The sequence below is a fragment of the Scardinius erythrophthalmus genome, assembly GCF_964197995.2.
Source record: "Scardinius erythrophthalmus genome assembly, chromosome: 9".
Lineage (NCBI taxonomy): Eukaryota > Metazoa > Chordata > Actinopteri > Cypriniformes > Leuciscidae > Scardinius > Scardinius erythrophthalmus.
This window is the reverse complement of record NC_138229.1, coordinates 18,720,929-18,747,102: the sequence shown is the minus strand read 5'-3', so window position 1 is coordinate 18,747,102 and position 26,174 is coordinate 18,720,929. Positions and strand designations below refer to the sequence as shown.

General features: G+C 36.9%; 1 protein-coding gene across 1 annotated transcript; it reads left to right on the top strand.

The window, feature by feature from the left end:
- Positions 1-81: 81 nt before the first annotated feature.
- marchf6 (membrane-associated ring finger (C3HC4) 6) lies at positions 82-24,357 on the top strand. The gene is made up of 26 exons (XM_081374704.1): positions 82-390; positions 1,138-1,237; positions 2,334-2,407; positions 3,759-3,902; positions 4,017-4,089; positions 4,292-4,460; positions 9,184-9,373; positions 9,475-9,536; positions 9,620-9,652; positions 9,735-9,786; positions 9,915-9,973; positions 10,076-10,156; positions 10,721-10,789; positions 11,109-11,183; positions 11,602-11,736; positions 11,823-11,942; positions 12,219-12,319; positions 15,202-15,339; positions 16,265-16,469; positions 16,568-16,637; positions 17,126-17,307; positions 18,033-18,167; positions 18,776-18,865; positions 20,153-20,285; positions 21,359-21,494; positions 22,465-24,357. The coding sequence occupies exons 1-26, from the start codon at positions 372-374 to the stop codon at positions 22,550-22,552; spliced, it is 2,733 nt and encodes a 910-aa protein (XP_081230830.1). The 5' UTR covers positions 82-371; the 3' UTR covers positions 22,553-24,357.
- The last annotated feature ends 1,817 nt before the right edge of the window (positions 24,358-26,174 follow it).

The window sequence follows — 26,174 nt, the reverse complement described above, 5'->3', positions numbered from 1 at the left end:
TAGTCCGTATGAATACGTTCTACAATCCAGCGCAGTCACTACCGGAAAACGCTAAAAAGTGTCGTCGCGTTCTCTGCGCATGCGCGCTGCCCTGTCGTAAATCGAAACCGTAGCACTAGCAGCACACTCGGATCTAGAGGCCACAAACATGTTCATCCGAGCGTAAAATAGTCGACCAACAAGTATCTTGATCAGCGCTGTTTGTGTGCACAACACGAATAAATAGTGTCCGGTCTGAGATTATGCGGCGTTCATGCTTGGATCGATTTTGTCATGTTTAATTTTAGCGTAATTGTGAGCTGATACTGTGTTTTGCTCCGCGGTGTGTGTTATGTGTTGACTGTAAAGAGGACAGTGCGTCACCGTACAAGATGGACACTGCCGAAGAAGGTAAGCTGTCTAGACACCGAGGCTCTCTGTCTGCTGTCTGTTTGTAGTTGATTTTTTAAATGCGCTTTGACAGAAGATTGTTTATCATTATGTGATTATTTAACCGGGTCGCTCAACCAAATATGCATATTGCAAATATGCAATTGATGAGGCCTTTGCAAGCTAACGAGCTATATGCTTCCCTGCCAGCTTGGTCTTTAGCACAGCTGTCATTCTCCGAGCACGTCCAAATAAAGATGGCTTTAATATGAGTTTGACTTTACAGGATGTCATGGAAATGTTTTAAAGCACATAATCACGATGTCATAGTTTTAGCTTTTATCATAACAACTGTAACGTTAACTCACGCATATTTTGGCCAGGTAAACGCACATGAAATATGACAAATTCAACTTAGTAGGTCAGTCAAATCACGTAACGTTATTCCATCTTTGAAACACTGCAATGAGTGCTCATTCATTTTTTTAACTTTATGTGTGGAAGAGTGATAGTTGTCTCATGTTATTCATTACTATCTAGTCAAGGTTTCTACAGTTATAACAAGAGGGGAAAGAGATTGATTGGCAAGATAGCAAGTCTTGACCTAGTTTTGTTTTCAGTAAAAAATTTAATAAAGAAATAATAAAATCTAATAAAGTCTTCTCTCATGTTGATGTAGATTCTAGGTTTGTTGCAACATTCATATCCCGTTCATCCTCATTTAATTTGATGTGTTATTTAAAGTTATTCTGCCCTTTTTTCTGCCAGCTGATATATGTAGGGTGTGTCGATCTGAGGGAACTCAAGACAAACCCCTCTACCATCCCTGTGTGTGTACTGGAAGTATTAAGTTCATCCACCAAGAATGGTAAGAGCTTTGTTCATTCAGCAATGTACTCCCTTTGCGATAACTGTTTTAATGAGATGCTTTTGGTTCAAACAATGTGAAATGTCTTCCAAAGTGTCATATTTACATATTTCATTGTTAATTGACTTAGAAATGCGATATTAGAAGTAACATTCAATGACGAAACCTGGTTCATCATGACTAAAGTCACTTCGTTATTAGTTTATTGTGAGTGCAATAAAATTCAGAAGATGTCATTTGAGCAGTTAACTACACTGAACCTTATGTCCTGCAGTAATAATTCTAGGTCTCCTACTCAAGGATGCGTCAGTAATGGCAAAAAATGGGACAGCGTGAAATTGAAAACCACTTGCAATGTAAGAAGGGGTTCAAAGCTCTGATCTGACAAAGGCATTGCTGTTCATTATTAAGCTTACAAGTCAACAAGAGCAGGCATTAAGCATGGTTAGGATGATTTTGATTATTAGAAAGCTCAAAAGAACAGCATTTATTTGAAATGTCTTTACTGTCACTTTTGATCAATATAATGCATCCTTGCTGACCAATATTATTAATTAGATTTTTTTTTAAATGAATTTTTTTATATATATATATATATATATATATATATATATATATATATTACTGACCCAAACTTTTGAACAGTAGTGTAGAAAAACAAACCTGAAACCAGTGTTTTAGGTGTATTGCACTGAATGAGAACCAGTTAAGGAATTTTTGTAACAGAAATCGCACAATTTTGCCACAAAACAGAACAACTGTCAGTAGATCACTGCCTCTGATAGCGATATATAGGTTATCCTTTCTATTGGGGCTAGTTCATTTTGTTAGGCTTTGTGTTCAAAAGTTGTTGTTGTTTTTTTTTGTTCTTTTTGGTTACTGAATAGAAAGAGCCAGCAACACCCATTTGTCTAAATGACAAGCTGTAACTTCTGAGCTCAGGGGGCCTCATCAATGTAACGGTAAACCCAACTATGGAGTTCCAGCTGTTGTTATTCTTCCCCTGTGTAAATGGGAAATGAAGCTGGATTTCCAGTGCTTTTTCACACACGTCAGATCATCACCCTCATGCCTGCTTCCTTTTGTGTTTTCACAGCTTGGTGCAGTGGCTTAAACACAGCAGAAAAGAGTACTGCGAATTATGCAAGCACAGATTTGCTTTCACACCAAGTAAGTAAACCCCTCTCATAACATTCTTCAGGGGAGTTAAAGCCAAAGCTCTATATAGTCCGAATAGCCTCAAATGGCCTGTTCAATAGCAGTGATTGTGTGCTTCAGAGCGATAGGGTTCTATGGGTTGAGTCATGTGATTTAAAAAGCACGGCACTCATGTTGTCTGACGTAGATATTTGCTGAGGCGAAACAAGGTTTTTATACCCAGGCCCCAGAGTGAGTCATTGTTGCATGGCTTTTGGGCTTTACTACAATGAAGATGTTATAATTGAGTTTTGGGCTATGTTTTACAAAAGCATTACAAATTTAAACACAGGCACTTTGGGAACCATTAGTTCCAGTTTCTTGCACTGTGTTATTTTACACACATACAGCTCATGATCCTGTGTGTAAGAGCGGCTGAGTTTACAGAAAATGATGCTTCCCATGAACTCATCTCTGCATGTGCTCTGAGTTTAGGTTGCTTATAACACGCATTTGGGGTCACAAAATGCTTCTATCTTCCTAAATTTGTAATGAAAAGTGCTGTCGTCAATTAAAGAGAAGCTTTTTGGAGTCCGTGTGGTTTTCTGCCGCAAAGCTTGATGGTTTAATGTTCGAAAATTCAGAAATTAAGAAAACAATAAAAACACAGTTTGGAAAATGGATTCACGGTGTACTTGCTCATTATATAAATGTTGTACATTTTGAACACCAAAAAAGTAACGTACTGCTGCTTTAATAAAAAACACAATTATTATTATTAAGAAAAAAATCTTTTTCTTGAATGCTCTTTTATATTACAGTGAAATATTACAATGGTAATATTTCTTACTTTGTTTATTATTATTTGGTAATCATTATTATTATGTTTTTGTCATTAATATATAACATTTTTGGACAAGCCCTACAAAAAAGCAATAAAAACGTGCAGCCCATGCTTAAGTGATACATAACCTTAGATGCTGTATCCTTGTTAACGTTTTTTTGTCTGCTCTCAAATGTTCCCATCTGTGTTTATGTAGACATAATTTATGTAGACATAATTGTTGTTTTGATTCTCAAGTTTTTGATTACATACTTGAGACACTTCTGCTTCTTCTGTACTTCTATTTGTAGAGTTATAGTTTTGAAGCATTTCAGAGACATGATCTGAGAGCAAGATGTGTATTAAACATCTGTGAAAATAACCTAGTAATCAAAACAAGTAAAGGATTTTGAGCATCTTAAATTTATATAAAATCAGTTTAAAATCCATATTTCTCAGTACTGAATGCTACACTTCCACTAATTTATGAAAAACCTTTACAATGTTTATCTATGATAGATATATAAAATGTATTAAAGTCTTGATCTCTTTTCCTTTCAGTTTACTCTCCAGACATGCCTTCACGGCTGCCAGTGCAAGACATTTTCGCAGGACTGGTCACCAGTATAGGGACGGCAATCCGATACTGGTTTCATTACACGCTTGTTGCCTTTGCTTGGCTGGGGGTTGTACCTCTAACAGCATGTAAGTGATGCCCATAGATCACAGTCTGTTACATTGTGAGTAGTACGTTGTCTTTTTCCATATGTTGTGCATTATTTGCTATGTTGCTCATATAATGCTCTCCTTTTCCTGTAGGTCGCATCTATAAGTGTCTGTTCACTGGATCCGTAAGCTCCCTCCTGACTCTGCCATTAGACATGCTCTCCACGTACGTACCAGACAGGAAAGCTCAAGTTTTCTTCTTAAAATATTCATTTACATTGCGAAACGGCTCATTGTGAACTCTGAGCATGATGGGTTATTTCAATCCTCGCCGCTGTCTCGGGTTTAGCTGTGGATGTGGTTGCATGGTGAATTGTAATGGTTGGATATTTCAGAAGTGATGATCAGCGAATGTCCATCCTCTGCAGAGAGAACTTGCTGGCTGACTGCCTGCAGGGCTGCTTTGTTGTGACCTGCACCCTCTGCGCCTTCATCAGTCTGGTGTGGCTGCGGGAGCAGATTGTTCATGGTGGAGCCCCTTTATGGTTGGAGCAGAACCAGCAGCAGCCTGCCAATGCAGCAGGACCGCCCAATGAGGTAGAATATCCACACCGCTTTTCATCAGACTGAATGCAGATCACCCTCAAATTTAAATAGTACTATAGTAATACACTAATAAAATTGTATAACTACACTTTCTTTTTACTTTAGTTGTCATTATTACATTACCATCTACACTCCCAAAAAAAAATGTTTTTGAAAGACCACTATGGCTATTATAACAATCAAATTAAATAAAAATAAATATAATATATATTTATCTCTGAGCAAGGAAAAGACAAAAACTTTCATCTTAGTGAGGAGGCGGGGCTGACCCTGTTACTACGTATGACACAATCTTTTGAAGACTGTGATTGGTTGGTTGTTCAAGAAAAAAAAAAAAAGAGCGTATATAGTATAGGGTCTACACACACACACACATTATATATCTGTATATAAATCCTTTTTTTTTTTTACCATGCTTTTAAATTCCTATAATGTATTTGATTGGCTTAAGCCCTATTCGGACGGGACTAGTTTAACATGGAGAGTTGGGGTAAAGTAATTATTACCATAGCTTCTCAGTGATTTTAGTCCCATCCGAATGTGCCATGTCAGTAATCATTACGGACAATGTCTGTAAAGATTACGCCGACTTTTACCTTCAGTAAAAAGGTCCGGAAAAATTACCTCAGGTAATACTAATCCCGTGCAAATAGAACTGCTGTTAATATGTAGGTAAATATTCCATAATTTCCTGTTTAAAAGTAGTTTTCCACGGTTTTTCAAGCATGGAGACACTTGAAAAAGCATTCAGTTGTGTCCTAGGCAGTGGGACTAATCTGTGTCAAAACTCAAGTGTTTTCCACACACCATTCAAATCAAAAAGAAGGTCAAACGCACATTTTAGAGGCACAAAACTTCTTTTAGCATTAGATAAGTGCCTATTACCAACATACAATCTGATATATATATATATATATATATATATATTGTATGTATGTACTGTATGTATGTATGTATGTGTGTTTGCGCACATGATGATGATCAGGAAGCAACTTACTACTCACATGATGACAGGGAGGTGACGGCAGTGCGTAAATTGAGTTACCTCCCCCCCATTCTTCTAGTTTTACTGAGATATCTCATCCCGTGCGAATTGGCCATTATTATCACAGACGTCCTGTAGTCTAATTACATTACTCCACCTCTCCATGTTAAACTAGTCCCTTCCGAATAGGGCTTTAGATTAATAAAAAAAATTTCCACTCTTTCCTATATTCATAAATGCAGTTTTTTGAGCTTGCAAGGTGGGAATGTCCAGTTGAAGCGAAATGAACTGCGACACAATGAGAGGTTCTGAAATTGTTTGTGTGATCACTCCGCATACAGAAGGTTGTGACAAACTCAAACCATCACTGCTGCATTGTTGCATTTTCCCAGTTGCCAAATATCTTAATGTAGTGATTACTTTCATTTCTGGTGCTATGGCATTTCTGCGCTGTGTCGGAGATGTTAGCGTGTCTCTAATAAGATCTGTCACGAACATGATCCCTGCACGATCTAATCTATAGCGTCTTAACTCACTCATCCATTGTCTGCAATAGAGGTAGACCGATCCATCGGTTTTGCCGATATATCGTACCGATAGTTGATTGGTGGAACTCAAAAATCCACACCGATAGTTTTTCCGGGTTGCGTCCGTCGCTGGATTGGCTGACCCCTAATTTCCACCATCTGCGGAGCGGTGGCGGAGTCAAGAGGTTTCCATTAAAGTCAATGTGTGTATTTTCACTGACTGCGGAACGGCTGCGTTCCGACTCCGGCGATCCGCAGCCCTCCGGAGCTGATTCGCAGAGCTTTTATTTTTGCCAGATGCCGGAGAGCTCTGGCAAAAACTAGGGGTTATATCGCGCGATCATACGTGAATTTCATACGTATCATAAGCAACAAATCCGGACCTGGTGGGTATTGAAGGACGACGCAACACGGAGCCGTTCCGCAGCCGTTCCGCAGTTGGTGGAAATCCGGGGTGAGAAGTGTGCGCAGTCATTACACAGTATGATAGCGCTGAGAAGAGACTGCTGGCATTATACAGAGCGAGAGCGGCCTCTAGTCTAGAGGACAAATAAAAACTATCACTGGCTGAGTTGTTTACGTTAACACGTGAGGCTGCGCGTTGCACGAAGATCACGGAGAGCGCTGACACTTCAGATGCGCATTTAAAACACAGACAGTGAAATAGTATGAATACAGAATACTAAAGTACATATTGCCATGTAGGGGTGGTGAAAAAAATCGATTATTGATTAATCACGAGTATGTTATGGACGAGTATGAATCGATTATCAAATTTTCAAAAATCGATTTTTTATAAAAAATAAAATAAAATAAAAAATCCACTCTGCGTGCATTTAGAGCATGTTATGTTATGAGAGGCGAATCACAACTACTTCAGAAAACCCAGCACAGTATAGGAACTACCAGGCAGTGACGTATGTGTACGCTGAAATAAAAAGTATTTCACCTCAGAAAAACGGACGTTCCTGTCCTGTCAGCCGTTATACTGTACTCGTAGCGCACACTCTTCAATTGCACGCGCAAATGCGGAGGGGCGCGCCGTGTATCGCTTCACTGTATAGTGCAAAGTGCAAAGGAAACTACGAGCATGCAACGTTGTTACGTTGTAAATTAGTAAGTCATGAAATAAAAGTAAAATACCAATAAATCACGTTACTGGTACGTCGTGTGTTAGCTGAGAAGGATTTGCATGCAGGCATGATTTTCATTCTATTCACCAGGAGCAGTTTCCATGTTTCATTAACAGTTCTTGTTAGTATTGTGTATTCACCATGGTAACTGTCGTTTCAATATTAACGCCAAAATGCCACTTTATTTTCACTTTGTGTTATTTTTTATATTTGTAAAATACTGTGGTGGCTCATACCAACATTGTATTAAAAGCTAGTTTGGTTCAACTTGATGAGTCACAACACAATGTGATGTATTCATTTCTGTGTTCTACAGAACATAAGCTACATACAAATAATTCTGAAGTTATAACTACACGACACAGAAAGTGCTTTGAGTTGTTACTCAATAAAAGAGTTAAGTAATTCAGCAGCTGACTTTTTTTAATACTGCAATCACTTAGTGTATTTTTGTTTACTGTTGTGAACTGGAAAATCAATAATCGCTAATCGAAAATCGTTAATAATCGAAAATCGACTGTAATCGAATCGGGACTTCAATAATCGTAATCGAATCGAATCGGGAAATCAGACAGATTAACCACCCCTATTGCCATGTCATTCATAAAGAAATACATTTTTGTATTTTTGTACATCGTTTGCTGTCGAGTCTGAGAGGTATAACAGTAGTGACTACCTCAAGCGGTTAAAACAATGTGACAAAAACACACGCAATCCTGACCCATATGTTTTGTCGCAATTGTTACCATCTATTTGCATTCGCTTATATCCAGCTGGTAACTTTTATGCATTCATTAGCCGGCGAAGTTTAATATTTAAAGCTAGTGACATGATTGCTTTCTCAACATTGAAATATTCATGTAGCCGACAGAAACATAAACAAATCAGAAACGCATTCGATTTCAGTTATTGTTTTTATCACTACAATACATATTGTTATTTTGATTAGATAATCATCAAGTGTTCTAAAATAGACGCAAATAAACTGAGACTATACATGTAATATAGGTCTACATTAATGTCAAGACACATTTGACCTGTAATATTTTAATGTTTAAATTATTTTCTGTAGAGTTTATGTTGAACTTCTCATTTTAATATATTCATATTCATATATTTATTTCATCTAGCACATTTCAGTTCAGCACTGTTTTACTTGGAGTGTTGTTTGTTTTTAATACCAATATCCATTAAAAAAAAATATCGGTTGAATAATCGGTTATCTGCATGTACGGTCAAACCTAAATATCGGTATCGGTAAAATCCACTATCGGTTGACCTCTAGTCTGTTGACCTCTTAAAGAAACTCTTAAGACTCTTAAAAGTCCTTATCCGTACTCCTAATAATTTTGACCTTAAGACCTCTTTTAAGGGTTGATACTTTTTTCTTTACTAGGATTTTTATTTAATTTTAAGAGTAAACGTCCACATTTCTAAGAATTTTCTTAGAATTTTGTCACTTGGAGCTACTCTTTGCATTATTATTTTTTTATGAATACGGGCCCAGATTTTTTGGCACGCTATTATGAGGTGCAGAAAACATATTATCTCCAAATATAAATGTAAATATTTTCACAGGTTCAGCCTTTTTTTTTTTTTTTTTTTTTTTTTTGGCCAAAATGTTTTATTGCCATTTTGTCATTTTCCACCTAAATTTCCACACTGGCAAGTTCTGTTTATGAACGTATATTCTCTTGGAGAGCAAAAATGACATTCCTATTGTGGTTAATGTCAGTGAAACTTTCTGAAGCTTGATATTCTTCAGAGACCAATTATGCAGGTTGCGCCATGACCCTGTTTGTTTACTTTGCTTCCTCCTCACTGTAATTATCATTTTGTTTTGAGCACAGCACATTAGCCTGTCTGACCTTCTGTCATCTTCAAATCCCACATTATCCCCTGAAGCTCTAGAGATTGCTTTCTTACCAGAATAGTTGCTTGTTCTTTCTTGAATTGAACCAGATGCAGTTTACTTCTTTACAAATCCTCTTATTTAGATGCTCTATCATCGTTGCCTCCAGTCGGCGGGTCGATTTTCTTCATTATCGATATAATATCTTATCCATTAGGCCCCAGGCCAGGGTAATGGAGGTGCTGAACAGCCCATGCCCGCCCCGGCTGAACCTCCAGGAGAGAACGCTGCAGCTGCTGAGGCTCCTGACCTCCCAGCTGATCCTGCGGAAGAGATGGAGCTAGATAATGAAGATGAGGAGGATGGAGGAGCTGAAGATGCGGCAGATGCTAACAATGGAGCACAGGGTACGAACGCTTTAATTAAACAAGTTAGAAACTCTCAAGTGGGTATAACTGTTGACTGGTGGTGAACTGTAGTTATAGAGTTTTGTGTGCATTCTGTACAGATGATATGAACTGGAATGCTCTGGAATGGGATCGGGCAGCTGAAGAGCTCACTTGGGAAAGGGTGAGACTGGTGTGCCATATATTGTACGTCATACCAAAATCTTTCAGAGAAACATTAAACCTGTTCTTCCCATTTTTTTCCAGATGCTTGGGCTTGATGGGTCTCTGGTTTTCCTGGTAAGTCATTATACATATGTCTCAATAAACATCTCATTCAAGAGAGCAAAAAAATCAATGGATTTTTTTGTTGTTACTATAGGAGCATGTGTTCTGGGTGGTCTCACTCAACACGCTCTTCATCCTGGTGTTTGGTAAGCATAGCTGCATTTTTGATTCAATCAAATTATAACATGCATTCAATTATGTTCAGCAATATGAAAACAATTACTATATGTTCTCCAATTACAAACTTCAACTCTTAAAATCAACTCTTTTTAAGCTTTCTGTCCTTACCACATTGGCCACTTCTCAGTGGTTGGACTTGGTTTTGAAGAATATGTGAGTATCAGATTCGTTTTAGGTCCTTTTTTCCAGCTTGATTGAAAGCTTTTAATGTAAACACGGTTTCAACACTGACAACAATCTCTCATCTTTTTACAGGTTCGTGCCTCACACTTTGAGGGTCTCATCACCACTATAGTTGGATATGTCCTTTTAGCCATCACACTCATCGTGTGTCATGTATCCTTTCACACTCAGAAACACCTGGAAGAAAACAATCCCAATCAACATAACTAGCCAGCACTGGTTTACATGGTCTTTAAGACCAGGAAATTACACAACAATTCAGTTGAATCAACATTCAAGACCCTAAAATTTAGTTTATATTCAGTAAATTTCAGTAACATTAATGTTGTGGTCACATTTACCACTGTTCGGCAAATCTTTGTGGGCAGAATCCTGTCATTTTTATAGGAATACATGCAGTTTGGAATTTCCCAAGCAGATTCTGCATTGGGTTAAATTTCATCATATGAATTTGCAGAAAGCTGCTAGGTTTGAAAGTGACTTCTGTGTGAGCAGTTCTGCGTACATCACTACACTATTGACAGTGGACCTTTTTGCTCGCAATATTTGACTGAAATTTCGCTAATGTGACCGCACATTAACTCCGAATCATATCTGTTTAGTAACCATAGTGATTTCAGTTAGGGTCTTGTTTACAACATTGAACTTCTCATATCTTAAGATGGGAAGTCTCTGTAATACGGCCCTTGATGTTCCTTTCCTTAATTCAGATCTCAGGGCTTAGCAGCGCTGGTGAGATTTCAAAGATCACGCCGCTTGTTAGGAGTCTGCTACATTGTGGTAAAGGTCAGTTATGTCAGCAGTTTGCATGTGCTGTTTGCTAAACTTGAGTCATTTGAAAGGGCTAGAACAATGACTTAATCTTAGTGCGCAACACTGGTTGCAACAACTGGTTTTGAATAAGCTCTTTGGGTTTTACCTTAATGCTGTGTTTTCAGTCATGATAATGCTATAATTAGTTCACATTATCTAAGCTTAGATTACAGGCTTGGGCCTAATACACATACAGTATGTATGCAACTATGTGTGTGTTCATATGTCTTATATTAGCTTACTGGTTTAATAGCAGTACTTTGAGTCTAATATTAAATTATCTTTCTTCCAGGTGTCTCTTCTAGTAGTTGTAGAGATTGGCGTGTTCCCCCTCATCTGTGGATGGTGGCTTGATATCTGCTCTCTGGTATTTAGTTTCATTTTATCATACTAATTTAAGGTGTACTCAGTCATTTTTGTTCTTGTTGGCCCAATGTAACCAGACCATGTTGGTATGTAATAACTTGAGAAAGTCAGTTATTATTCCCATTCATTCATCTTCAGTGTCAGACTGTGTCATATATATATATATATATATATATATATATATATATATATATATATATATATATATATATATATATATATATATATATATATATATATGCACACACGCACGCACGCACGCACACACATACATACATACATATACATATATACAGTGATCTGCTTTATTTCTTCATCTCAATATTTTATAAGTTTGGGTAAGTTTAGTTTAGGAACCTTAACCTTAGTGTTTGTCACACAGTAAAGGAAATATTTTTTTTTATCTACCTGTTTTGTAGGAAATGTTTGATGCCTCATTGAAAGACAGAGAGTTGAGTTTTGAATCCGCACCAGGAACCACCATGTTCCTTCACTGGCTGGTGGGGATGGTCTACGTCTTCTATTTCGCCTCTTTTATTCTCCTGCTCAGAGAGGTGAGCATTTCTGTATCAGTTTAACCATAGAGTAGATATTTCAGTAAATGTTTGGGAAATTTAGATGCTGTTCGTTTATCTCTCAGGTTCTAAGGCCTGGAGTCTTGTGGTTTCTCAGAAATCTGAACGATCCTGATTTTAACCCAGTGCAGGAAATGATTCACCTACCAATATACAGACACCTGAGACGATTCATACTATCAGTGGTGAGTAAATGTTGCAATGTTTTTTTAGACTGTATCCTATGGAGCCCTTAAATTAGGTGGAAACCATTTTTAATTGCTTTTGCAAGCAAATGTAAAATTTCTCGAGGGAGCACAATAGTTTTGCAAGAAATGGAAAAAGTTTTATGAGGAAACGAAATATATTAATTTAAATATTTTTACTCCTGTATATACCTTCCCATTACCGTGTCTCCTTAGACGTTCTGTACTTTTGTAGATTCCATGGTCTTGAATGAAAAGTCTTTGCTCTCTTTTCAGGTTGTGTTTGGCTCAATCGTTCTTCTCATGTTGTGGCTTCCTATCCGGATAATCAAACACATCTTCCCTTCATTTCTTCCCTACAATGTGATGCTTTACAGGTAAATGAGATTTATTTCCACCTCAGTAGTCTTAAACTTGAATTTTCCTTGTGATAATTGCCTAAACTTTAGGGGGAAACAGATTCAGAGTTCGAGGACAAGTGTCGTTTGGTGCTTTTGCTTGTTTTACTGTATAAATTTGGTCAGAGATCATAAGTTATAAATATACTGATTAGGGGTGGGCGATATCTCGATATTTAAAATATATCGAGATATTTTTTAAACACGATATGGATTTTGACATATCGTATATATCGATATATTGTTTATATTTATAAAAATGTTATTTCAAATGTAGGGGCGTTGCTCGTGGCAAGCGCGCTCATAATGTAAGAGACGCCGGCGCGACCACAACATTGCCCAACATCAAATGGCAAACGTAATGCAAGCGGAACGAAACTGCTCGTTATTATGTGGTTGAAGGACCGTTTATCAGTTTGGACCAAAGCAGCACGAGCCAATCGTGATCATGCGACACTGTTACTACACGCTGCTAATAAGAGATGCAGTAAATAAAGCATTTGAATTCGCCACAGAAGTAATTACATCGCTGCTAGATCTAGTGAGAAACATTCAGATTTCTCCTTTATTAACAGATCAAACAGCGCTAACGTGGAAACCAGGAGAAACATTGTGCCATGAATGAACTATAGTGTCCACAGATCAGCAACATTCACCATGGATTTACTGTAGTAACACTTACTGCAACCATGGAGGTTTGGCAGGAATAGTAGGCTATAATGCCTTCAAGTAACATTACGTCGGTTTTATTTTGACATTATGAATACAATTGCCTCAAATGTTAATCTGAACTAAAATAAACCTTTATTTATAACTACTACAATATTACATAAAAAAATTTCCAAGGAGCTGTTTTGTTTTATATGCTCCTAGAGTCAATTATAGCTCCAGAATTGCTCAAAGTAAAAAAATATCATACTTGATGATGTTAGTTTTAATTATAAAAAAAAAAAGAATAAAAAAAATATATATTATTTAAAAATGTTGCAGAAGCACTTGTTCCTATGTGAACTGCCTACCTCTTTGCACTTCAATAAAAAAGACTTTGTGGTATTTGGGATATTTGCTTTTGCAGTAGTTTTTGGGGGGTTCTTTTTTTCTGTAAAGATATCGAGATATATATCGTATATCGAGATATAGCAGAATATATCGAGATATATTTTTTGCTCCATATCGCCCAGCCCTAATACTGATATTTAGGTTAGAAGCAAAGTTCTCTCTTGATGTGACATCATGTTTAAAAGAAAGGGCCATAAATATGAAGTGCTAATTATTGCAGTCATCATGGCAGACCTTTGATTCGTTACCTAATGAGTGCCAGGGCTCTATGTAGTGTCAGGTGGGCCAGTTGCATCATTTGGAAGGTGTATTACACCTGATGTCATCATTCACAGAATCCCAGCTGACCTTAATTCAGTCTGATCTTGCAGAGAGCTGGTAATACTGGTGTCCACAACAATAATGCCATTAAAAGTCCCTTCACTCTGTATTTGTGTATTTTACCCTATGTAACCTTTCTGTTCTCATAGCAACGCTGAGCTTTACGTTCGTCACTATGAAAGTACTTTGAACAGCTGTAGTGTTTGTTGGGGCACTGACTCTGACTTATGTGGAAAGAGGCCATTGTTTTTTTTTAAATATTGTCTGAATGACTGAGAAAGCTGATGTTTGGATTTCTAAACCTGCATGACTTTTTTTCTTCTGTGGAACATAAAGAAGATATTTTTATTTAAGGTTTCAACTTTTTTTTTTGTATGCAGTGAATGTCAGTGCAGTCCAAAACAGCATTGTACCGCACAGACTTCTATTGTATTGACAAAAAAACAACACAGACATTCTTCAAAATACCCTCTTGTGTTTCACAGAAGTGGTGTTTTTAGTTTTAATGCTACATAATATCCTGTACCCTCTTTGTCCTGGTCAAGCAGTTTAACTCCTCAGGTTACCTCTGGAATATCTAATAAGTTTTTAGAATGGTTTTCGATTTATGAGTAGAATAAAAGGCTGTTCAGAGTTCACACCAAAGACAATAACTATATTACTATATTGATAACTGTAATTTGAAAGTTTTAATAATCATTTTAATTCTGTCTGAATAGGGAAGCCCACACCGCAACTATAATGATAACGGAATTTATAGTTGGAGTAACTTTCAGAATTATTTTTTGTTTGTTTTTCCAGCTGATTTATGATAAAAGCATTGTTGGCCAATCAGAATTTGATTGAGTATTTAAAGCAGAAGACAACATATTTGCTGCAAGCTTTGGAATAAACAGAACTTTGTCAAGCATTGGTGTGGAGTATAGGTATCATTTTAGTTATATTATTGTTCTTTGTGTGCATGGTCCTTAAAGTATGTGGTTAACCATTACTTGAAGAAACATTTTGTTCTACAACACAAATGACACTGTTATACCTCAATTTTGAAATTGTGTGCTTTAAAAGCAGAAACAAGTTGCTACATAAAGACCACAGCGGTTATTGAATGAATTGCACAACAACAAGCTCATGCGCACATAAAAGGGGCAGTAGTCTAAATTCTATTTTTAAATGTTTATATTCAAGAATTGAAAGGATTAAATTGAATAACTATTTCACACCATGACTTTTAGACAAGTTTATTTTAAGACAGCCAAATGAGTGTTGTAAGGGGTGAAAAATGCCACAGATCTAGAAAGATGACTCCCAGGGTATTTTATTCTTAAAACCAATTAGATATTCCATAGGGAAGGGTTTAGCCTTATTGGTGGCCTACAAATTGATGCCATTCCTGAACAGCACTATTGCTGAGTAAAAACAGTGATGCCAGTATTTTATATAGAATTGTTCTGACTTCCTCTCTCTCTCATTCTCTCTTTCAGCGACGCTCCAGTGAGTGAGCTGTCTCTGGAGTTGCTGTTATTGCAGGTTGTTCTTCCTGCTCTGTTGGAACAGGGACATACACGACAGTGGCTCAAAGGTCTGGTACGAGCCTGGACTGTGACCGCTGGCTACTTACTGTGAGTCTCACATACATATTTAGCCTGTTGCCCATTACGTCCAATAACCTAGTGAACTGAAATGACTTTTCCTGATTCTCTCTGTGTTGTCCTAAAAAAAAAAATCACTGGAACTGAACTTTGTGTTAGGGCAGCACGATTATGACATTCTAATTGTTGAATATTTCTGTTGATGTTATAATAGCAGTTATTACTTCATGGAATGTCATTCCATTATAATTAACTCTTTCCCTGCCATTGAAAAGTTATCTCATCATTCATGATATAACCCTTCCCTGCCAATGAGTTTTTACGGCTTTCCGTGTTATCACTGTTATAAGGTAGGGGGCACTATTGCGCATCTCCTTAATGAGTACAGTATCTCCAGAAGAGCAGAAACGAGCGATCTCACATGTAAGCAGATGAATATGAAAATAAACTGCATAAAAATCAAAATGGCCTAAAGTTACTGAATGAAATGTCGACCCAGGAAGTGCTGTAGGACTGTGAAGCTTCGGGGGTGTTGATGGACTCGATCCAACCCATCTATGTTTTGATCATCTTTTTTTTTTTTTTGGTTTAAAAGCAGAGGCTCTGTTGTTTCTTTTGATGTATTGTATGTTCAGATATTCATACAGCAAAATATTCTGGTGGCTATGAAACTTTTGTGAAAATGACCAAAAATGCTGGCAGTGGCTGGCAACTTTTAAAAAAAAAATATATATATATGCTGGCGGGGAAAGAGTTGATGAAACTGTCACTTAAATATTCACTCAACTGTTTGAGCCTCTCCATGTGCAGAGTTCTGCACTTTACAAATCCAAAATAAGTTAAGCTGTCCACATCGCAGAATAAATCTCTAATTTACATTGTGCCTAAACCTTTCTTGAATTTCTTGAATCTTGAAGTCATAATGATAAAATCAACTTGGTGCCACACCTTTTAGAGACTTGCACTCTTACTTGCTGGGAGACCAGGAAGACAATGAGAACAATGCCAACCAGCAAGCCAACAACATCAACCAGCAGGCCCGTAACAATGCCATTCCTGTGGTGGGAGAAGGTCTGCACGCTGCCCACCAGGCCATACTGCAGCAGGGCGGCCCAGTGGGCTTCCAGCCCTATCACCGGCCTATGAAATTCCCTCTGAGGGTACGCCAACTCTGTCTTGTATACTTTATATCCTTTAGTGTATGTCATGATTTTTTTAGATTAATGGTGTTTAATTTTCCTCTTTATGCCCCCTATAGATTGTGTTGCTGATTTTGTTCATGTGCTTGACGCTGCTTTTGGCCAGCTTGGTGTGTCTCACATTACCAGGTGAGATCCAAACAAATTGGGGTTTCTGATCATTTACTCACCCTAATTTTTTTCCAAACTTGTGTGACTTGCTTTCTCCCATGTGACAAAAGGAAGTTTAAAGAATATTTTGCACTTTAGTTCGTCCTAAAGTGGACATTAATTACAATGATGAGCTTTGATGAAAAAGGACCATTGAATAAGACTTAAAGCACATTAGTCTTATAGACCTTTTTAATGAGCAGTTTGTGAAGTGTGAAGATTCAGTCCCTATTACTTGTAATTGCGTGGAAAACTGTGATCAGCATGGAATAATGACAGATTTCATATTACTGATTTAACTGCATTTTTTATCAAATAAATAAATAATTAATAAATAGCTCTTATTAAATCAATGTTTTCATTTACCTTTATTTATTCATCTTCTTTTCATATTGATATTTTTTATGCTTTCAGAGAGGGAGCATAGGTACAATTTGTCTTACTGATTTTCTCCGTGTTTATGGCAGTGTTCACTGGACGCTGGCTGATGTCTTTCTGGACGGGCAGTGCCAAGATCCATGAGCTGTACACTGCAGCTTGTGGGCTGTATGTGTGCTGGCTCTCCATCAGAGCGATCACAGTGCTGTTGGCCTGGATGCCTCAGGGGCGTAGAGTAATCCTTCTCAAGGTTCAGGAGTGGACCCTCATGGTACTTAATTCATTGGTCTCATTGTGGGATAATGTGTCCCTTTTATGCTTTTTTTGGATATTACCTTTCATGTAGTGTGTAATTTAGCTGTTTGTGAATATTTGTCATGCACTTTGATCTTTGAAACTTTTACAAAGTTATTGTGGTATTCTGATTCTGAACTGCCTGAAAGGAATCGACAGAAGTTTCAGTTTGACACCAATCGGTAACAAATTTGTATAATGCCTGCCCGTGTACAATGTCTACTTTGACCCGCCCAAAAAAAAAACTGTAGTTGTAGCTGAGGCCTGGAAGAGTTTGGATTGTGTTGTCGACGTGTTGAGAAGACAAAACCACTTTGTGTGCACTTCCAAAGGAAGTGTACTGTGGCTGGAGTTGATATGGTAAAACTGACTCCATTTGGTACTGATCCTTGACCGAACCATTTCAGACACTGAGAAAAGAGGTGATGCTGCAATGTATACTGAAAAAAGTAAAGTGTATTTTTTATTTTTTTTTAACCTTGGATGTATGTAAACCTGTTGTAGGAGAACTCCAAAACAAAATTAGGAGCATTTAAAATAGCATAATAGTGGTACTTTAAATGTTTCCTTAAAAATTTGGGCTAATTTTACTATAACATACAGGAATTAAAAACTATTGATATTACATGTAAAGTAAACCAAAGACACAGATGATTCCATAATGAAGCGTGCTGGTGATTTGTGTTTTCTATGTGGATTCAGATTTTAAAGACACTGATTGTGGCTGTGCTGTTGGCTGGAGTGATCCCTCTGCTCTTGGGACTGCTGTTCGAGCTGGTGATTGTAGCTCCTCTCAGAGTGCCGCTGGATCAGACGCCTCTGTTTTACCCCTGGCAGGTAAAGCATGATTAGGGGTGCTGCTCTTAAAGACACAGGTCACCCAAAAATGACAAATGTATAATTTAATCGCCATGTTGTTTTAGAACCGTATGACTTTCTTCTGTGGGACACAAAAGGTTAATTTGTAAAGAATTTTCTTTTTTTTTTCGTTCATCCCCAGTATCAAAAGCAATTTGTATGACATTGTTGACATTTGGTCACACAGAACCAATGGCCTTTTAAAGGAAGTTTTGATGATCCCAGCGCATAAAGTTTCACCAGTTCCACCAGGTGTATTAATGTTGTTAGATCTTTATACACAAATAGAGTTTAAAAATAACATTAAATGAGCGACATTATTCTCATCTGACATGTTGGTATTGATCTGACCCAGCTTAATTTCTTTGTGCTTCTACTGTTCTCTTTTTGAGCTAATGAGCTGTGCCGCTGATGAACAGGAAAACAGATTTTTGGTTGGATTTACGCCAGTAGCAGGCAGTTTTTTTAAACAAGATTCTTTTTGCCCTACAAATCTAATCCATCCTGTTTGGAGAACTTCATTTCCACAGACGCAAAGTTGGGCACAGAGGTATATTGACTCTTATTTGTTTTTTTATATCATCAAGGACTGGGCTTTAGGAGTGCTGCATGCCAAAATCATTGCTGCCATCACCCTCATGGGTCCCCAGTGGTGGTTGAAGACTGTTATTGAGCAGGTTAGTGGCTGTTGTTTGTCCATGATCTCTTTGGTGCTGTTTCGTCTCTAGATGCTTTGCTGTAGATTAGAGCTGCATGATTAATCGTTAAATTCATTCAAACACCCATGCGATCTTAAAACGACCACGATTCGCCTGTGTGCAAAAATGCTGATTCATCCAGTTATGAAATAAGTGAATATATGGATGTGTGTATATATATGTATATGTGTGTGTGTGTGTATATGTGTGTGTGTGTGTGTGTGTGTATATATATATATATATATATATATATATATTATTCAGATTAATTACACAATTTAAATTAGGGCTGACTTCTAATAGTCGAGGATTCGACGATTCGATTCGGAGAGGTCTGATTCGACTATGAACCTCATAGTTGAATACATGGGCGTCAGTTTGGTTTGAAATGTGCTGGGGACAGAGACGCATTCGCATTTTCAGAAGGGCTGGGTACCATTTTTATTTAATGTTTTCGCTTTCGCGCAGGTCATGTTTTGAAAGACAATGTCCTGTAGCTTACTAATGTAAATAAATAAAAATGTATTCAAAAATCTGCTTCACATTTTCAGCAGGGCTGCGGAGCGGCTGTGAGTTGACTCCACACGGTTCTCATGTGCGTTAAAAAGCTTTACGTGGTTTAATGTACCTAAACAATGATTACCAAATTCCCCTCTCATGTTGCTCCTCATAACCACTTAAAATGGTAAAAAAAAATCGAACCCAGAGTCCAATTATTATGGACGTTATCTGATTCTATTAAGCGTTTCTGCTTCACATTTTCAGCAGGGCAGCGGAGCGGCTGTGAGTTGACTCCACACGGTTCTCATGGGCGTGAAAAAGCTTTACGTGGTTTAATGTACCTAAACAACCATCACCAAATTTCTCTCTCATATTGCTCCTCATGTTTATGAAATGTTATGATATATGTGTGATATATATGTGTTTTTTAGCTCTTTTGTTTGAAATGGAAAAAATCTAGCTGCTATCTAAAAAAAAAAGAAAAAAAAAAAAAAGGTTCGACTATCAGTCGACTACGGCAAAATCTAACGAATCAGATTCGACTATGAAAATCCTTAGTCGAAAACAGCCCTAATTTAAATAGATTGCAGCAATTCACTTTTTGTCTGAACATCTAGTAAATAACAAATTTTTGTGACGTTGTCTTTTTAGAATTGTGGGAGAATCGTGATCTCTGCTTAAATTGCGATTCTCAATTTATCCATAATCGTGCCGCTCTACTGTAGATGGATACACACACTAACTGAATGATTTACCACTTTTTAGGTGTATGCCAATGGAATCAGGAACATTGACCTTCATTTCATCATCAGGAAGTTAGCGGCCCCGGTCATCGCTGTATTGCTGCTTTCTCTCTGCATCCCCTACGTGATTTCTGTAGGCATCGTCCCCCTTCTTGGTGGGTAGAAGCAAGACTTTTGTTAGTCAAAGCTCTGTTTCTCATATAAAATTTTGTATTAGACATTGTTGTATTTCGTGTACAATTTATCTGTTATTTATCTAAGTTTCGTAAGTTTGGTGCAGTCACTGTAAATAAGACTCATTCATTAAAAAAAACGAACACTTTTTATGGCATATTCCCATTTAAATGTTGGGGTCAGTAAGATTTCTCATTTATTTTATTTGGGTTTTTTAACTAGGACACATTAAATTGATCAAGAGACATTAAAGACACTTACAATGTTACAAAAGATTGCCATTTTTATTCTTGGTGAGATAAGAGACTTCTTTCAGAAACATGAAAATAATACTGACCCTGAACTTTTGATCTGTATCATATATTTAAATTTATTTCTTAAATAAGTCTCTATATTTGTTAAAATAATTTAATTATTTTTTAATTCATTTGCTTATTAATCATTTATCTATGTATGTTTAAGTTTTTTTCACCACATTTATTAATTAATTCAAATGACTCTTACATATATAAAGTATAAGTTCTTAGTTTTCATTCACCCTCAATTTCACAGAACAAATGACTTGGTTGTTGCAGTTGAACATTGTTTGATTCTCATAGTTTAAAGAGATTTCAGTGTGGCCATCTCGTGGGGCTCTGAGTGTCTTTAATCAATGAGGAAAAAGTTTAGTTTTGACAGATGCATTGTAAACGACTACTTGAGCTCTTTAAGTACAAAATTGCGATGATGTCTGAACAGTTAGATGGCCTTCATACTGCATATTGAAGTTGTGTAGTGGCGTTTACCATGAAGTTTGCAATAAATACCTGTTTCTTCAGGTTGAGACCTCTCTTTAGGGGTAATAAAGATCAAATCAAATCCTCATTGGTGGAGCTACCGAACATTGAGAATACACCTGGCCTTCTTGACCTTAGCCATCCAAAATAAATCTTATTTTCTGTTTGTCTGCTTGAAAACCTAATTAAATCAATCAAAAACCAGTTTGATTGTTCCAGGGGTTTGCTCTCATTAACCGCTCTTACCTATTCTAACCAGCTCTTGTCTCTCTGAATAGGGGTCACAATGGAGATGCAGAATTTGGTGCAGAGGAGAATCTACCCCTTCCTTCTGATGGTAGTGGTGCTGATGGGTATCCTCTCTTTCCAAATCCGACAATTCAAGCGCCTTTATGAGCACATCAAGAATGACAAGTGAGTCCTGAGCAGTAATTAACTTATGTTTTCAGAGCCAATACTTGCTTAGTGGATTACATTTTCAGGGACATTTTTTAGCTTTTTGATTGGTGTATCACTCATTTACTCTACCATTCAGAAGTGACAGAAAAGACGTAATGTTACAAAAAATCTTTCTACATCAAACAATTCTGGGGGGAAAATGTATCACAGTTTCAGCACAAAGTTAGTAGAATGTCTAGAATTTCAAAGTAACTTTGCAACTACATGTCAATTCACTTTCCTTGAAGTATTAGTAGACTTTCTGCTTAATATCTGCTAACTTTATTTTGATGGTCCCCAAACAGACATTCTACTAAGTAACTTTGCAACTTCGCTGACTAAACCAAACCAAACCCTAACCTAACAGTCAACTGCAGTCTACTAATACACTGAAAGTTAGTTGACATGTAGTTACAAAGTTACTAATAGTTAGCAGACTGTCTAAACTATTGAAATAGTGTAACCTTAACTGTTTTCAACATTGATAAGAAATATTTCCTGAGCAGCAAATCATCATATAATGTGAGACACTGAAAACTGGAGTAATGATACTGAAAATTCAGCTTTGCATCATAGGATTAAATTACATTTTAACATTTACTGTTTTTACTGTATTTTTTATCAAATAAATGCAGCCTTGGTGAGCATAAACATTCAGAAACATAAAAAAAAATCTTAGTGACCCCAAACATTTGACCTAATGTAATTGAATGATTTAATTAAAGTAATCTGATTAATGATTTAATTTAATCTGTAAATTCTGGCTGTTACAAAGAAAATCGAATTAATACAAAAGTAAATATTATAGTATTGTAATATAATTTGAATAATAATACAATTTTGGTAGCATTTTTGTCTCCGTTTTGAATAAATAATACTTACAGTCTTGTTTAACTGGGCTTTGTTTTGTTCTGATTTGACTTTTGCTCTTTGTTCGTCCATGCAGGTACCTTGTTGGACAGAGACTTGTGAACTATGAACGAAAAGCTGGCAAGGCCAGCACTACCACACACAGCAGTTCAGTGCAGGAGTAAAGAGCTCGGGATTGCTTTGGAGTCACGGTTTTGTGTGTGTGTGTGTGTGTGTGTGTGTGTGTGTGTGTGTGTGTGCGTGTAAGTGAGCGAGCATGTTGTGAGCATGCGTGAACGACTGAATGAAACTTCCTGCTCCCTCTGCTTACCCGTGATGTGTGCGTCTATAAAACCATCACGTCCGCTAAGACTCTAAAAACTGACCTCTGGCCTCTCTGACTCTGCCAGCAAAAAAAGGGCGAAAGAGCCATGTACATAAATGGGGCGAAAGAGAGAAACCCTACAGCCAACCAACAGTGGATTAAAAAGAATGTCTCGCTTCTAAAAGGAAAAGAAAACCCAGAGAAAAAAAAAAACAGATTAAGTATATGTATTAATTTATTAAATCTTGTTGTTACCTTATTTGTGGAGATTTGTTTGTGGTGGGACTCGACCCACATGGTTCCTTTCATCAATCTCATGGAGAGGCCAGTCAGACTCCAGAGCTGAAACGTCTCTCGGACAAACGTCTGGGTCATAATGGAGCTGGACTGTCACATTAGTACCTTTTTTATTTATTAGTTTAGAATTTTTAATGAAATATGATCTTGGAGTTTTTGAATGAGAGCGTCTCGTTTGATTTGGTGCAATTGGCAGTGTGTCTTGCCTTCATTTCTCAATGCTTTAACCTCCCTAGTTTGGATGAAGGCGGATTTAAAGGTTACGCGACACCCATCCGATTCCTGTCATGTGGAAAAGAGGGAATTTCGTTTCGCCGACAGTTTGCGCGCGACTGTTGTTCAAGAAGCAGAGTCCGTATCTAGCAGACGAAGCGTAGTTTGACGGTAGTGTTTATGGCTCACAGTGAGCCGCAAAGCCTACCTCTGCCTGCTGGCTCTTCGTTCAACTCTGAAAAAGCCTTTCGAGTAGCTTAGAAGACCGTATAGAGTGCTAATTGCGTCAGTGGTTGAGCTAGCATAATTGTCGACCGTTGTATGTCTGTCTTGTGCTCAGCATGGCCTAGCAACACTTCCTCATAGATGTAACTCTGGCACGTACACAGGTTGTTGCACTTTTTTGAATTAAAAAAGCATTTTTTTAAGAGCAGCAATAGTTCAGAAACCCTTTAGACCAAAATGTTAAGTCCTCACTCTATAATTCATCAAACTGATCGGATTTCAGTCGAAACGTGTGGTTTATGATTCTTGCTTCGATTTGTTAGAAGAGAAGTCTTTTTCGTGTCTAGGTAAGGAGGAGCTCCTCAACAACACATTTGTAAATAGTGTAACTTTTCAATTCTTTGTGTATGTTTTTCTCCATTTCAGATTTGCCGCGTCTGTTACAGGTTCACGATTCCCGCAGAATTTGTCTCAGACGGCTTTAGAGATAGTGTTAATCAGCGCTGAGATTCTATAAGTGACCTTATAGTATCTTATTACACTGAAACTGGATACTGTATGCTTCTTGATAGCTTGCGCTCCTCTGAAAGGAAAATGTTCTATTTTTATATGTGCAACTAGTGACACCGTTTTCATGTTTGATCAGCCATTGATTTGATATCCTCTTTAAGGTTTCTGAGGTCAGCTAGAATCCAGGGAAAAAAGGGTAGTGGTCCAGCACTAAACACTGTCGTGTCTGGTTTACTAAGCCTTTTCATAGCATGTTTGTGTGAGAAGTATTCAGTATTTCTGAATGTTTTCAAACCTCCTGCTAGGAGGCTCTCGCTGTAACAATTACTTTCTCATAATGGCAGACATTTTTTTTTTTGTTTTTTTTTTTTTGTCGAAACTTTTATTACAAATATTAAATCACAAAGTGTGGTACTCGCAGTGCTTTTGTGTCTTTAATCAAACTTGGAATCATTCGCATGGTTGATTTTTAAGATGTCTGTTTATTACAAAGTGTGATATAAAGATGTGTATTATACAAATGACTCAGTTAACCAGGTTTGATGTATAACAGTAATGAGGTTTACAACATCTGGATTTATAAGACTGACTGCTCACACAATGAGAACTGCACTAAAAGCTAACAAACTTGGTGGGTGTTTGTTGTACAAAAACAACAATGCAGGACAAGACCACAAGTATTGTAATATATTGAGACTTCTGATATGTCTAATGATACATTATTTATACATGTATCATAACCATTATTAGCTGAGCATCATTTCTCATTCATTCAGTGCAAACTGTAAACTTGTCCAGTCCTAGTCATCTGTAGAATATTGGCATCAACCTTGTTGTGAAACAATGGTGCATATAAGTATATCAACAGATTACTAGGACTCTTGGTTCATTACCAGTACTTTTACTTGCTATGATTTCCCGTTATTGTATTAGCCTAGTTTGTTTGATGAGGGCATTGACATTTTGTTAGGTGAACTTCTTTTCATATATGTTGTTTGGCATGATGTACAGAACATTTTGTATTCCTAAATTCCTTTAAAATGGAATTTTACACAGCAAAATAAAAGTAACCTTTTGTAAATACAAGCATGTGAGTGACAAGTAAACAATCTGGATGCTCAATCAAAGTTCATAACCTTCAGCCTTAATATGCCTTGTGGGTCAGTCACATAATCTTTTACAGTCTATACGGTTATGTAACAGATGTGCCATGTCTGAGTTACAGAATGACCTGCCTTAATGCCACAATACAGTGCTGTTAAGTTGCAAAGGTCTTATGAATCAGCGTTTTCAGTAATTGAACTAAAGCTTAAATAAAATACAAACACTAGATGAAAGAAATTCAACTTAAAATATATAAATTAGAAATGTCGCCTTGGCTACTAACAAGTTGAAGCATTACTAAAACAGATATAAATTAAAGCTAAAAGCTTTAAAAGCACCAAAACAAAATTACTAAAGTAAATTAAATTAAAATGAACACTAAACATAAATAATATATGCTATAATAATACTAAAAAAGTAAAAATATATATATATATTTGAAATGTAAACTTTGCATCCTCTTTAACTCAACTCTTGACATGACAGTTTATCCCTATGTAAGGCAAGTTATCACTGTGCCACTTTTTTGGAGAAGTCATATTTCTCTGTTGTAGATGCTTTCTTCTAAGTTTAGTTTAGTTAGCTTCCTGTGAAGAGACGACTCCAACTCATACGAGGACTTCAGATGACGCAAACTCTGAATCAACATGAACCAATGCTAAATTTTCTATATATTGTAATCACAACTTGTAATAATTATCCTACTTGAATGAGCTCATTGTTTCTGCCTTAAATTAATACATTGTTAGCTAACTGTGTGATTGTATATGTACATTTCTGAAATACAAAACTTGGACACAGTCACCTCTGATAACAGATCGCTAAATTGTAATGTAGAAACATGCATTTTCTGTAAAGCTGCTTTGAAACAATATGCATTGTGAAAAGCGCTATACAAATAAATGTGAAATGAATTTAATTGAATTTTAAGTTTAGTTGATAGCTGGCATTATGAAATAGAATTGGCTGTATCAGTTCCCATATTACCTTTATTCTCTAGATAGAAAATATTAGATCATGTGAGCTTTTGTGAAGATACAGTGCTATGCATAAGTTTAGACACCCATGCTAAAGTTGACTAAAAAGAGGAATAAAAAACCTCTTTTGGAAACAGAACTTAATGCCTTAATTAA

What these genes read in the sequence shown, in the direction of transcription:
- marchf6 (XM_081374704.1), top strand. An exon ending in CAGATTTGCTTTCACACCAA is followed by an intron (nt 2,408 to 3,758) that starts GTAAGTAAACCC and finishes TTTTCCTTTCAG; the next exon opens with TTTACTCTCCAGACATGCCT. An exon ending in TCACACTCATCGTGTGTCAT is followed by an intron (nt 10,157 to 10,720) that starts GTATCCTTTCAC and finishes TTCAGATCTCAG; the next exon opens with GGCTTAGCAGCGCTGGTGAG.